General features: G+C 51.2%; 1 protein-coding gene across 1 annotated transcript in view; it reads right to left on the bottom strand.

The window, feature by feature from the left end:
• Positions 1-15,301, bottom strand: part of ZFHX3 (zinc finger homeobox 3) — a 242,686-nt gene that overhangs the window by 146,258 nt on the left and 81,127 nt on the right. Inside the window, exons 2-3 of the mRNA XM_036012117.1 lie at positions 10,534-13,295; positions 5,205-5,701 (exon numbers count right to left, since the gene is read on the bottom strand). Of these exons, the coding sequence (XP_035868010.1) occupies positions 5,205-5,701; positions 10,534-13,249 (3,213 nt within the window). The 5' untranslated portion in view covers positions 13,250-13,295. The remainder of the gene's footprint in view (positions 1-5,204; positions 5,702-10,533; positions 13,296-15,301) is intronic.

Genomic DNA, 15,301 nt, shown 5'->3' with positions numbered 1-15,301 from the left:
ATATTTGACTTTCATATCTTCCAATTTGTTCATGCACCCAGTAATGAATTTACGGCCCTGCTTGGAGTGTGAGCGCCAATGAGTTTCTTGTCCATCAAGAGAAAGAACTGAGAAGACGGATTCTGAAGTCATGCAGAGTCCGGCAAAGGGTTTCTTTCCTACTGCCTTCCTTCATCTTGCACAAGCCTAACAGAATGGCAAAAGTGAAAGTCCGCTCTGCAGAGAATTTGGGTGTGTTTTTCAGCCAGTGCCGTATTTCTGTTTAAAGCCAAGCAGAGTTGGCATCTCCCCGTCTGCTTGCCTCGCTGGCCCAAGGCAGCTCACATGGGGCCCAGACCCAACTCTGTGGTAGACAACCTTCTTTGTGTCTAATTTAAGATTAATATGAAACCTTTGGGCTTGGCCCAATCAAAGGAACTTCAGCTGGGAACTGTTTGAGTAATAGATTCTGGTGGGGTCTTAATCTATCTGCTCAAGTTGATGGATTTCCATTCCAATGACTCTCAGGTGAAGAAAAACATCAAAGTGAAAACCAGATTCTAATAGTTGGCAGGTGTGTACTGATCGCCAACTGCCCTTTCTGCACCCTCCTCCCTGAAGCAGAACACACTACAAATTTCAGAGAGCTCACCAGGGGCGCCACATGGCAGGAAGGCCAGATAAGCACAGCAGAGCTCACGCCAGCTCGGAACCGCACTCTGTGGACGCGGGACAGCCTGGAGGGGAGCGGAGGGCAGGGGTCGGCATGGCAATCCCCTGCCTTGTCCGCGGTTTCCCTTTCCATGGTTTGTTCTCCACAGTCCACCACAGCGCAAGAATATTAATTGAAAAATTCCAAAAACAATTCATAATTTCTTAATTGCACACTGTTCTGAACAGCGTGATGAAATCTCTCGCCATCTCGCTCCATCCTGTGTGGGAAGTGAATCATTTCCTTTGTCCAGCGTGTCCACGCTGTGTCCGCTCCCACCCATTTGTCACTCAGTCCTGGTCATCAGATCGACTGCTGCGGCATCACGGTGCTTGTGTTCAAGTCACCCTCATTTTACTTAATGCCACATCCACAATTTTAATCACAGTATATTGTTACAATTGTTCTCTTTTATTACTGGTTGTTGTTAATCTCTTACTGAGCCTAATTTACAAATTAAACTTTATCCTAAGTATGTATGTATAGGAAAAATGTTAATATGTTCAGGCACCCACTGAGGGTCTTAGACTGTATCCCTGGTGGATGGGGGGCGGGGGGGGGGGGGCTGCTGTTATCTGCTGCTCCCCTATTGCAGCCAAGCAAGAGCAGCCACATCTCTACGGCTGGGTGGGGCCTTGGTGCAGGTCCTCTGAGACAGGAGCAGCACACACGGGAAAGCAGAAAGGGGCAGGGCTCATGTTCTGGAACACAAGCCCTAATGAGAGGCAAGTAAGTACCTTTTCTACACCACACTTCCACTCTGGCTCAGGTGAATCACTACAGAAAGAAACCAAGAGCCCGCCCGCTATGCCGCTGGACAGGGGCTGTTGGCCTTCTTGCTGTTTCAATCAATCGCAGTGTCTCACGATGGCAGGTATGAGGATTGGGCACATGACCACTAGGGGCTGGACTGGAGTCTCTATCTCTCTCTCTCTCTCTCTCTCTCTCTCTCTCACACACACACACACACACACACTCACTCAAGGCATTCAATTGTGAGCTCCTTGCAAAAACAGCCTGGCTGTCCAGAGAAGAGTAAACGCCTTTCACCCGATGTCTGGGGCTCTCTAGCCTCCCCCGGCCCCACTCCCTTACACTCCCAGGAGGCAGGAGGGAGAATTCCTTGAACATTAGTTCTGATTTTAAAACTGCTCCCACACAATCATCAAAACTAGACAGTTTCAGGCAACAGAGATAATACCATTGGGTTTTGGGGTTGGTTTGGGTTTTTTGCAGATCAGTCCAACCCTTTCTCATGTCCAGATTAGAAATTATTTCACATCTTTCAGACAATCCAGTCTTCACACAGCAACATGTCCCAGGACTTATGATGCCGAGAGAAGTGACCCTGGGCCAGCGTGAGGTCGAATGACAAACCGGAACACTGCGCCTCTCCTTGCATCTCCTGAGACCGTTGCTCCCTCCTCCAACACGAGAAAGGAAGAGGAGGGGAATAAAAAGCCTCAGCTGAAAGAAGGGGGTGGGAGACCTGTCTGGAAGCCCAGTGCCTCATTGCCGCTTGAGTAGGTGCAGCAGAGAGCAAGTTAGGGAGTCTCCCCAGCCGATGATGAATACTTTGCCAGAGGGGTGGGGTGGGGTGGGTGGGGACCGGGAAGGGGTGAGTCAGGAGCACTGTGTGAGAAGCCTGGTGCCCTTCCCGGGTCAGCAGCATCTGGAGCTGTTTCTCTAGCAGACAGTAAAGAACTCGATTACATCCAGTTAACTGTGCACTAAACTGATTATGCATGTGCTGGGCTAATGGATTACATTAGCAAGAGGAAAAATAACATGCAATCAATCTCCATTTACTACAGGCCACACCAGGGCCTAGAGAAAAACTCGCTCTCAAACCACCTCCAGTCCCCACCCCAGATCTGTGGAGTCACGAAACCTGGGCGAGGGAGCCCCCTCCCTGGCAGAAGTTTGTCTTGGTCACATTGTGCGACAAAAAGGCTGGATGAGGGCACTGGAACGATAAGCCTGTGTCCGTGTCACCAGGAGTGGGTGGAAAGGCGCCCCACCCCGCCGCAGAGCCACAGCGAGCTGAGGGACATTCATTACCCAAGGACTAATGAGACCAGACTGATGACACAGGGAACTCTGCCACGAATGTGGGGGCTGGTCGCACCCCAGGGTGTGCCGCCCAAATTCGGTGTTCGGGCACCTCTCCGATGTTCCATCCAGCACCCCAACACCTATGGCCCTTCTACCAACACTGACCTTTTGGAGCAGCAGTTTCCTCCATCTTTAAAAAAAAATGAGAAAATTAAGGCCAGGGAGGATGACGTTCAGAGCTAGTTCAACAAAGCCCAAATGGGAACACGCTGCTTCCCTCACATCCACCCAAAACTGCCTCAACCTGTGACCCATGGACGCGGTTCAAGTACCAACAAGGGATGTTCTGTGACTCCTCCTGGTTCCAGGACCTTCGGAAGCCATGCCAGGGGCCTGCTAGACTCTTACTGGAGGGCAGGGCATGGAGTTAATCACCACTGTGCACATTTTATAATTTGAAGGGCAATTTTTTCCTTGGATGGAAGAGGCTGGCTTCGCGCCACCTCTAAACGACCTTCATCAAAGTTGCAACAACCTTCTGTGGCCACATCGAGCCCTTTGTACTAATTTTGCTCAGTCGGGCCCTTTGGAAACTTTTTTCCACTGGATTTTCCATCAGGTTTTCTTGACCACATCAGCACCACCCTGCGGCCAGTTAAGACCTCCAGTTTAAACTGACCGCAAGGAGCCTTTTATTTCAAAGGTGGCCCCAAACCAAGCCACCCAGTGAGGTTCTTGGTCACTTAGGACAAGGGGGCTGGCTACGTGGTGTCCAGACCTTCCCCACAGCACCAGCGGACCCCATCCACACCACAGTCAGCGGTCAACTCCAGAACATTCTATTCCCACTGCCTCATTCCCGTTTTCTCCTCCTCTCCCTAAAACGGGTCCTCATCCAAAGTTACACATGCCTCTCCTCAGCCCCAGAATGAGCAACTGTAAAACGCATCAAGTTATCAACGTCCCAGAGGCCTCGTGGGGTGAGCGCCAGAAGGCTTCCTTATCTGGAGTCTCTGTTGAAAATCACGATGAGCAGCAAGGGGATGAGAGTAGCTCAGGGTCAGCAGACACGGAACGCTCACTGGCCCAAAGATGTGGGAACTGGTGTGAAAGGAAAGAGGAGAGACGGACAATAAAGGGAGGAAAATGGAGAGAGTGAGGGCGTGGAACGTCTGTAGGAGGAGGCTGGGCAGATTTATGGCGATTTGTACCTGATTGTTCATACTAAAGCCATTATGGGATGATTAGAGAAAAAGGTGAGGCTTTAAGTCCAGTGAAAATCAATAGAAACGTCTGGAGCAATTCTGCCGTGCCAGTGGAAGGACTATTTACAGTGTCTGAGCACCTCCCTCTTGTTACCGCCCATGGACTGAGAAACAGACCGGAGGGGCCGGGGAGAGGCTGAAAGAAGCAGGAAGGAGGAATGAAGGAAGGAAGGGCAGAGAGGCCAGAACAAGAGGAGGAAGATGGAGAGGCCTGGAAAAGGGAATAAAAATAGGAGAAAGAGAAAGGAGGCACTGGACCTGAGAACACAAAAGGAAGAGAACAAAGGAGCCCCCTACCTGACCCTAGCTTTCCCCACTGCATTTACCGCCTTCTGGCCTACTACATAGTTGAGGGCGATTAAACACAATGAGTGTTTAATTGCCCATTCCCAACCCACCCAAAAAAACCCTGAGGGAGGGGACTTTCGTCTATTCTGTGCATAGATGCAGGCATGTGCCCAGAACAGTGTCCAGTATAGAACAATTGCTTAATGTGTATCTGTCAAATGAACAGATAGACAAATGAATGGATAAATGCACACAGCACCCAAAGGACATCCAGGAGAGAAGAGATTTTTTTTAAAAAAAAGTAAACAGCCCTGGCTGGTGTAGCTCAGTGGATTGAGTGTGGGCTGCAAACCAAAGCATCGCAGGTTCGATTCCCAGTCAGAGAGCATGCCCGGGTTGCAGACCACAGCCCCCAGCAACCGCACATTGATGTCTCTCTCTCTCTCTCTCTTTCTCCCTCCCTTCCCTCTCTAAAATAAATAAATAAATTCTTGAGAAAAATAAAATAAAATAAAAATTAAAAAGCAAACAATGAGATGGGATGAGTGAGAGGGGCAAGAGAGGGGAAACACAGGGGCACCAAGGTGCACGAAAGCCAGGACGAGGGAAACAGCAACTGTAAGGAAAAAGGCGACTATAAAGACGGCTGAGGAGTAAGAAGAACAATGTGATAGTACTGGGCTGCTGAAAATAAAACCTGCCCCTCCAAAATGGGGCACCACAAAGAGAACCTTCAGGTACCAGCTGAACTCTGCCACCACACGGCAGCTGCAGGAGGAAGCAAATGTCAACACCAAGTCGCCGTCCAGCCAGCAACCCGCCACGGTGCAGGCTGGGCACCCACCCCAGCCCTCATCATCATTCAGGGAGCTGCCCACTGCTTCAGGAGACAGCCTGGGTCTTACCTTGTACAACTTCAGGCTGGCTTCGTGCCTGGAGTTGACCGTGTGCAGCCGCAGCTTCTCCAAGCTGTTCGTGTAGTAGTCACAGGCGTTGCACTTGAGGTGCACGGGGTTGCCGATGGCCACACACTTGAGCCGCCACTCATTGGCTTTGCCGCCCTCCTTGATGTGGGCCACCAGCTGGTACTTCTGCACGTGCTTGTCCGTCTTGCAGTGCAGCTGGAAGTTGGCCTTGAGCTGGGTGTTGTAGCGGCAGAGCTTGCACTGGTACGAGTCCCCCATCACGGCCTTCCACTCATCCTCCGGGAGGCTGCGCTCCACATTCATGTGCAGCCCCAGCATGTCCAGGTTGTCTGTGGTGAACTTGTTGCAGACGGCACACTGGAAGAGCTTCAGCGACGGGTCGTTGGTCTGGATGAAGCTCTCGCCCAGGTTCATCAGCTCCTCCGACACCAGCTGCCCGCCCCCGAGGCGCATGTCTAGGGGGATCTCACCGCCCACTGTGGGGAAGGAGAAGAAAGAGAATCAGGGGTCAGGCTCACAGCTGCAGCCATAATGGAGGCACCTCCCTGCCTTCCCCTCCCCTCAGCATGGGTTCAAGGGGAAAAAATATCTCATTTCCAGTGTTGCAAGGTGCTACTAGCTAGGAAAACCACCAAAAAAAAAAAATCAACCCCATGCATTTGGATCTTTCTAAAATTTGTGGAAGGCTTTATGGATTTTTTTTCCTTTTGGAGAAGAATACCTAGAAAAGGTAGGAACCATAATCTTTTGAACATTTCAATTTAGTCCCTTACTCAGATTGAAGAAAAGATAGAAATAAGCATCATTCACTAGACATAACAGAATCTGAAACTCCAGACCCTGAATAGTTGGAAATGAGTTAGAGCTGCGATCCAAGATACCAAGCCTTTATGGCGAATCAGAATTTATCTAAAGCAGCACCGTCCAAGGGAACTTTCCGCAATAATGGAAACATTCTGTGCTGTATCTGCACTGTGCAACGGAGCGGTCACTAGCCACCTGGAGCCATTGAACACTTGAATATCACTAAAGGTGCAACTGAGAAACTGAATATTTTATTGACTTTCTATTCATTTAAATTTAGATGGCCACATGTGGCTAGTGGCTACTGTACTGGACAGTGCAGGTCTGAATCTGAGATTTTGGGAATGAGCTCCTCATCACCCCCTCCCCCCAATCTATATCCTACCTGCCTGTCAATGGCACCAGCTCCTCCCACACCCCTTTGAGAGTAGATTTGCTCCTTTCCCTGAGCTCCGCCCTACAGGAAACACAGGTCTGTGGTGGCACTGGCCCATGCTCCTTTATCGTAAGTCAGCCCTCTATGGAACCTCATGCTGGCCTGTGTCCCCAACAGCCTGCATCTTCATTAGGACAGTGGGCCAGTCTCCTCACTGAACCTCCAGAAAGTCCCAGCTTCCAGCACAGATGCTCAAATGTCTGCTGTGACAGACAAGGGTAAAAAGGTTTGGGAGGTGAACTGGAAAGTGGATCTGGGATGGACAGGGAAAGGCAAAGGTGGGCTCAGGGTCCCCGCCTCCCACCCCCACTAAAAAAAGAGTCCAAGAACACTGTGCTCTTCTCTCTTCACCCCTGTTTTTGGTCCATCACTGCCCTGCATAAAGCAGGGATTGGCTCTCATTTACCAGAATAAAATTAATAGTGCAAGTTCTTATTTACATCATGAGAAAGGCTTGGAAAGAGCAGCCTTCCCTCCATCACAAGAAAGTGTACAGTCAAGCAAAATGCTGAGCCTCGGCCTCTATTTTCTGCCTCTCCCCTAAACGCAGGCACACTTGAGGTGTGTCTGCCCCTGCCTCTCCCCAGCTGATATTTAAACTTGACCTTTTACATGTGGTTGGGCTGAGGTTATTTTTCTTTTAATGACTGATTAGAATCCAAGTCAGTGGTTAATCAAAGAGGAGACATCATATATATTTTTAAATGATTTTCTTATTTATGCTACATGAGGCACATCAAGTAGGAAGGTCAGTACAGGCTCTACTGAGCAGACCAGCCGCATTTGGAGCCTGCGGACAGTCCAGCAAGCCACAGAAATCTTTTGCATGTGCATTCCAGAAGGGTCAGGAAGCTTTCTGCTTGTCTTCCGTCTTGAGATCTCCCCTGGCAGAAAGGGCCATTTTTTTAGGACAAGAGAGAGAAAGAGGGGGAAAAACACTAAACGCTCTGTCCTTTAATGGGGACCAAGACCAGGCAGCACCCATGAAACATACACAGCATGCAGTGAAAGCACAGCCTGCCCAGAGGGCGAGACAAAAAGCGAACACGTATTTGTTTCTCATGCCAACCACCTGAAGCATCAAACCTTCTCTACTTTTTAAGTGTAACCTCAGCATGTCAATAACCCGCTGAAGAAAAATTCAACTCTCTCTTGTTGGATGCTTCAGTGAAAATGGGAAGTCCTCAAACATGCAGAGGAATAAGCCCCTATTCCCATTCCAAGCTATTCAACTGAAATGCAAATCAAGAACAGAAGCAGTGAAATGAGGGCTACAGGCAGTCCAAAATTCCTCCTGAGAACCAAACCTGAGACAAACAAGCCCAGGGCTTAGAATCCCATGAATCCATAGAGCTGGAAGGAACTAATTCAGGCCCTAAGACGCCGCGCTCACCCTGATTCACAGGGATGAGGACAGCCCCCGTAGGTGAAAACTTAGCAGGCGTTTCCTTTCAGCCAGGCTGGATCGAGAGATGATCCTGGAAAGAAGTAAGCCACCACCTCTCTATATGCACCTGACTTTGACACTGGAAATTTACACTCTGGCACATGAGCCTGCCCATTATCACATCGTCAGGCAGGTAAGGGATGAAAAAAACACCTTCTGGACTCAAAGGCAGCAGCAGGTGGCCTATTAAACCTCATGCAGGATGCCCTGCAAGCTATCAGTGCTCAACTTGAGAGTGTAAAGGGATGTTTGGAAAGATACTGAGATCATCTCAAGTCTGTATCTTGCCTACCAATGGTGGCAAATTCAACCAGACCAGACCAATGGTGATGGTCCTTTCCTTAAAGGCCTCTAGAGAGAATCCCAGAATCAGCAGGGTTTATTTTTTTTAAATCGCAAAAGAAAATGTTCTGTCAAAGGAAGTGTGAGAACAACTTTGTGAGCAGGAGTGTATTTCACTAAAAAAATATTTTCCCTACAGAGCCCAGTATATCAGCCATCTCTCAATGGCGGAAAGCAACATCAGTACAGCAGCAGAGAGAACGGAAAGGTACGGCTCTTCTCATTCGCACACACTGACTCCCACTGAGGTCACACGACTTAAATTACAAGTCCTCTGATCCTGCCCTGTGGTACCCACACCCAGCCAGGCACCAGCGCAAAGCATTTTGGCTCTGGTTCCATCCTGACAGCTCTTGTGGCCCAAGGTAGACATGGGAGGTTTGCAGAGGCTTGCCTCAGCTGACAGGCGGTGCCACGGGAAAGTCGGGCCCATCGTGGCTGCCCTCAATTAGGTCCTCAGAAGCAAGAGCTCTATTCTCTTCAAGAAATAGAGTGCAGATCTTCCGCGTGTGTCCAGAGCGCAGCGATTCATTCTTCTATTTCTTTTGCATGTGCCAGTTTCCCATAATGCATGAGACTCAGGCACTTGGTATAAAAGCAAAACATTGCTCTACCTCTCCATTCAAGCCGAAGTCAGAATTACTGGCTTTCAAGGTAATTAAAAAGATCTCACTTCGACTCTGTATAAGCCCATCCATTTTCTGTGTCTTCATTCCACCTACATTATATTTGATTTACTCCAAGATCTGCCTCCTCCAGATTTTAAATCTCCAGACTAGAAAACCCCAACTCCCATAGGCTTTTATATAAAATAAAATTAAAAAAAAAATTCCTAGAGTATGAAGCCATTCCTTGATGTTTGTGCCTCCCCTGTGGTTTACTCTGGGGATGGATAAGACAACGTATCCCTCTGCATCCGTGATCAACAGCCAGTAAGACATCTTCAAATCACTTGGTAATAAAGGATCAACAGGTCAATGTTCCGAAACAGAAAACAAGATTAAAGTAGCAAGGATTCGAATTTAAATGCATAGCAGGAAAGACAAATTAAATGTTATGAAACGTTAACTCATCAGCAGCAATTAGCAATAAAACACCATGCAAATAAAACTGTTCCAACCGAGGAGGCTTGGCCCCCCAGCATGGACCCAAACCATGCCAGAACAAAGGTACTCGCTTATACTTTGTTGCTGGGAACAACTTATTCCCATGCCAGAAAAGGGGGCGCTGCTTGATTCAGGCCATCACTGCTGGTCCCAGTGGTTAGCAGGGTCAGGGAGTGGAGACCAGGGCAGGCCTGTTGGAGGCCGAGGTCTGGGGCAGGAGTGGTCCAACCATCACACTGGTCTTCATGAAGCAGACTGGTGTATTTTCTTGCTGTAGAAGCTCTACCCGGGTGGTCATGATTCTTTGTACGTAAAGACTCGTGGTTTTCAGCATCCAAATACTATCCCCTGGTCCCAATCTAGATCTACGAAGCCAATCGGTAAGACTTGGTGTTTGGACACAGCCAATTCACCTTCTCTAATACGGATCATTTTTCATAGCAACAAAGCCCCATTAACCAGGGTCTTGCTGATATTAAAACTTAGCTTTCTTTGGTGTACAATTTTAGAACTTATTCATTTTCATCTGTCACACCAGTCCTTATGGCGCCCCAGGGCAATTTAATTCCCAACTATACTAATCACCAACGACCCATGCAAAATAAGAAAAGCAAAGAACACATCTCTGTCACTGAGATCCTCGTGAATACATGGGAGAATCGAGAGAAAGCTCTGGGTGGCGCCCCGTTCAGCACAGAACCAGCCTTTGGTTATCTGAATAAAGTGTGCCCCAGTTTCGAGTTCTTCTTATAGAGATGATTGTTCCTATTTAAAACTCCAGCTCCAGTTTCCTGTAAGTTCCAATAAATATTTAATGAAATCCAAAAGTTTTGGATAATTGTGGTGATTTTTCAAATTGAGAAAGAGACAGAGAAAGAAAGAATGGGAACAGAAAGGAAGGTTGACCAGAAGCCAAAGACCAGAGGAAACACTTAAATTTTAATCCCGGCCTGCGGAACTGCAGGGTGAGCACGTCTCCCCCAAATGCATGCACTCTTCCACATGCACACTGCGTTCAAGGGATTCTTGCGAAAAATTATGGATTGTTAGGTACTTGAGCTTATACAAAACAGAAGAAGAAAAACAACCGAATCCACACGACCTCAGCTTATTTTCAATTTTCCCCCAGTTCACGTCACATCGTACAACAAACAAACACGGAGTCAGCCTCACCTAGAGCAGGCGTCATGGCGGCCACGGGCCCGGAGGGATCCAGCTGGAATCCACTCATCATGAACTGGGCGTCCGAGGCGGCGTTGTCCATCTTCAGGTTGGGCAGGTTCATGTTCTGGGCCAGGTAGTACTGATAAAGCTCGGCCTCGGCGGGCGAGGGCAGGCTGCCGAGGCCCAGGTGGCGGTTGTGTTGAATCTGGGTCATGTTCTGCTGCAAGAGCATCATGTTATGCATGTGCTTCTCGCTGGTCATGTGGATGCGGAGGTTCCTCGCCACGTTGGTCTCATAATCACACACCTCACACCTCCAGGTGGGTTTGGTTTTTGGCTTTGTGGGCGAGGGGGCCCCGCAGGAGCTGCTGATATTGGCTGCCGCGGCCGCTGCCGCAGCTGCTGCGGCCGCCGCCCCGGCCGTGTGGCTGAAGACCTGCTCCCCCGCTCCGTTCTGCAGATTCTGCATGTTGTTGAGATGCTTGTCAGACTGCATATGAATACTGAGGTTGCCTTTGGTAGTCGTGGAGTAGTTACACACCTCACAGCGGAAAGGCTTGTAACCACACGTGTAGCTCTCCCCTCGTGCCAACCGAGGGTGGGGCTGCCCGCTTTTGCAATAGACACAGGAGCCCCCCGGCTCCGGGTGCTTCTCCTTCATGTGTGCCTCCAGTGTCTGCTGGTACTTATAGTGCCAATTGCACTTGGGGCACTTGAGTGTCTTACACGAGTTACGAGAATGCATCATGGTCATATGGCCGCCCAGCGAGCGGGAGGAGCCCAGGACCGTGTCACATTTTGGGCACTCCACGCCGCTCCCCGAGGGGCACTCCCCAACCCCAAGCTCGCAGAGGGAGCCAGCGTGCTGGTGATGGGGGACAAAGCCCCCATCGTCACCCTCTGTGCTTTCATTTGGTTCTGGTGCTGTGGCATTGTCTTTATTGGCACTTTCGTCAGCAAAGTCCAGCCTCCTGCCGCCCTCTGCCACATTGGCCCTGACGCCCTCACTGTTAAAGCTTAAACGATTCCTCCTGTTCGCACCATCAAAGACAACAAAGGAAGAAGCAGAATTAGAACTAGTAGAAGCTGCGCCCCTCGACAGTGTCTGGAGCACATTAGGCATTAAGGGGGAGTTAGAAATGCTTTGGTTTGAGAGAGCAAGGTCCTTTTTGCTGCTACTACCTGCCGCGGCCCCAGACTCCTCGTGGGGCCTGTCCTCCAGTTCGTCGTCCAACTCGCTTGGAAAGAGTCCTTTGCAACCCTCGTCTTCCTCCTCCTCTTCTTCCTCCTCTTCCTCTTCTTCCTCCTCCTCCGCCTCTTCCTCCTCTTCTTCCTCCTCCTCCACCTCCTCCTCGGCTGGCTCTGCTTTCTCGGAGAAGCAATCTGGATCACCCACTTCTTGCTTCTCTCCTTCTGCTGCCCCAGAGTCCTTGCCCTCTGAGGATTTGGTAGGACTGGAGGCCAGAGGCCCCAGGGGGACTGAGGTAATGGGGGTCTTCAGGACCGAGCTCGTGAGCCCGCCAAGGTTCAAGAGGGTGCTGGGGGTCAAGAGACCAGCCTGGGGCTGCTCGGGGCCAGCTGCAGAGCCAGCTGGGAGAGCCTCCTCCCCTTCCATTCGAATGCCACTAAATTTACCATAAAAACTGTGTCCGGGACCTATGAGGTTAGCTGTGGAAACTAAAGGGTGCTGAAAGTTTTTGTTTTTTGGTTCCAGAAAACTTACAAGGGGTTCCTTGTCTTTGCCAATCCCTTGGATGATAGCGGAGATGTTCTTATTGCTAAGAATCTTCCGCTCGTCTTCACTCAGGGTCATTCGATGGTCGTGCACCGCGTGGGTCACGAAGGAACGGACGTACCCGAAGGAGAGTTTGCACAAGAAACACATCAGGATGGGCTTCCTCTTGCCGTAGAGCACAAAGCCATCGAATTTGGACAGGTCCACATTGTTGGGAACATCTTTGGATACGCAGGAGCTTTTGGCCGAGCCGTCGCTGTTCAGGTAATCCTTGTTGCTTTTGTGTCTCACGTCAAAAACGCGGAAGCTGTGCAGGACAGGGCTGAGCCCCGTCAGGGCTGAGGTATTCGGGAAAGCCTGGTCTGGGCCCTCAAACCATTTCCCGAAGGATGAGGCTATGTGGAAAGTGTTGATGATCTGTGGGTAGACTGGTGCAGCACAAGAAGGGTCCCCTTGTTTGCCCCCCGCACCGGGGAGGGAGTTCAGAAAGAGCGAAGGGAGAGGCCCACTGCCACTGCCACAGGCGCCCCCGCTTTGGGTCAGCTGGCTCAGGCTCTCGACAATGTACGCCGAGCCGTCCGGCTGGTAGACTATCTCCCCAGCCAGGTTCTCCACATCACTCTCCTCGTCCCCCTCCTCACTGGTGTCGCTCCCGCTCTCCTCCCTCAGGGGCAGTGGGGGGCGCGCGCTGGGGCAGTGGTGCTCCATATAGGTCTGTAAGCTGGCGAAGGAGGCCGAGCATTCGTTGCAGCTGACCTCCTTGCCGGCGGGCTCGGCGGTGGGGCCGGCCGGGGCGGTGCTCTCCGCGAGGCGCTCATTGAAGGGGGCCCTCAGGCTGTCCAGGGGCCCATGGTTCTCGCTTGTGGACTGCTCCATGCTACTGGGTTTGTCGGGGAGGTGGGTGCTGTTGAGTTCAGTCCATTGCTGGTGCTGAGGGATACCGCACCCATTGTCCTTCCCCGAGACGACAGGCGAGTCACAGCCTTCCATGGTAAGGCCTGCGTGGAGCTTTCATTGCACCCAGTACGGATCGGACCTGAAGAGCGGAGGCAAGGGGGAGAGGAGGGAGAGAGGGGGAAGAGAGAGAGAAAGGAAAGAGGTTAGGAGGGCCGAGGCTAAGGTCCCGCATGGAGCACTCTAACAGGCTTCCACACCCACAACAGAGACTGCAGGGGCGGCGGGGCCCCCCAGCAATCGCCCCATGCCATCCAACACACAGAGGGCAGGTGGCACCCCAGGCATCAGGGCCGGGGTCTGTGGCAGGAGCAGGGAGCACAGGGCAGGGGCATCAGAAGATTCCCTCTTGGTCTTCAGATTGTCAGCTGCTCTACCCCAGGAGACCAGATGGAATTTCCATTCTTTGCAAGCACACTGTTAGCATCGGGCTGGGCGACAGCCCGAGGAGGAGGAGGCCCGCCTTGCCTCGCCAGGCCCCACCAAGGACACGCAGGGGAACTCTACCTCATAAATACAGACAACACAACGTCACCCTCGCCTGCCCCAGCTGTCTGTGGGTCAGGGGAACACCAGGGAGGGGCAGACAGAGGAGGAAGGTTTTGCACCCCCAGAATGGTAAACCTGTGCTAACGGATGTAGAGGTGAAGTTGCTGCTCTTGCCTTCACTGGCCATGTTTCTGGTCTGAGAAGTTCAAGGAAAAGTGACTGAGGGCGGCACCGATGAGAGGGCACGTGTGCAGGCCCCACACACTCCACAAAGCCCCCCCGGGGGCTTTCATCCTCTCAGGGTCTGGGACGCATTGTCCCATTTTACAAGCAGTAAAACTGAGGGGCAAAATCTTAAAAAAGGCCCCACACCACCCCAAACACTGTGAAACAGAGAAGGCAGCTCTCCGAACTCCCGTCTCCTCCCCGCAAGCAGTAGGACACCCCTGCTTGTGACTCAGCTGGCTTCAGACTAAAAACATGTAGGTGCAAAACACAAGCCTGACGTTTCTGGGAAGAACCTCCCAGACTCTCCGTGGGCTGACTCCCCCTCCTGCAGTGTCACTGACGCCCTGTCTGCATGGAGCCCCGTCACCCCTGGCTGGGTACTGCTGGCTGTCAAGGACCTTCGCAGCAAACAGAGACGGCAGCTGGCCTCGGCCAACCCATCCCACACCTGCCTCCTAGTTATTAGTTGCTACCCAAGCAGCTGTCCTTCAGCCCTGGGGCGCTTCCATTTCCGACTCCGAAGTGCCACTGAGCTGAATTTGCCCTCTGAGACCTCGCGTCCCTGGAGAGGGAGGCATCAGATCACCCACCGCTGCTCTGCTCCTGTGGCAACAACATCACAGGGGCATTTCTCCCATCCCCGCGCTGCTCCTACAGGCAACTGAGAGCCTCGCACGCCTCACACGGCCCCCATCCCAGCCTGCAAATCCCAGGCAGCCCTCCTCCCCAACGCCTCCTTCCTGGAGAACACTTGGCTGCTTCTCCACCCACCATCTCATTCATACACAGCGGATGGAGGTTTTGGCTGGGTTTGGTCTCCCTCCTCCTCAACCCCCATCTTCCCATTCTCTTCTCATTTCTTGATTCTTGACTGCACAGTGAGCCAACAGCTCCCCCTCGGGAAAAGATGGGGAAGGCAGGTTTACCAGAAATCTTAGGAGGAATAACTTTTTGGAAGAATGTGTCAGGTTTTGTTTAAGACACACACACACACACACACACACACACACACTCCACCTCTCAGTTTATAACCTCAAACTCCATTATGACAAAGTTCTGTATGTCTGAGAAAAGACACATTGATTTTAAACAAAGACGGCTACACTAAACCAAACCAAACAGCAAATGCTGTGGGACTTCCTCACGAGGCTTAGCTGGCACACAGGTGAGAAGCCAGGGTGGCTCTTCTTAAGGATGCGCCTGATTGACAGCTCAGGCCAAAAAGGTTGGCAGGCCTGAAGGGGCGGGAGGGTTAACAGCCCGATTGTAAAATCAATGTCATAAATGCTTGGTAAGTTACAGGAACATGCGGGAAGGGGAGGCCACGATTGATAAAGGAGAACAGCTTTGATGCTTCACCAGGGACTTGTG

Source organism: Phyllostomus discolor, chromosome 12 (assembly GCF_004126475.2).
Source record: "Phyllostomus discolor isolate MPI-MPIP mPhyDis1 chromosome 12, mPhyDis1.pri.v3, whole genome shotgun sequence".
Taxonomy (NCBI): domain Eukaryota; kingdom Metazoa; phylum Chordata; class Mammalia; order Chiroptera; family Phyllostomidae; genus Phyllostomus; species Phyllostomus discolor.
Note: the sequence above shows the minus strand (reverse complement) of the source record. Positions and strands in the feature narration are given on the sequence as shown.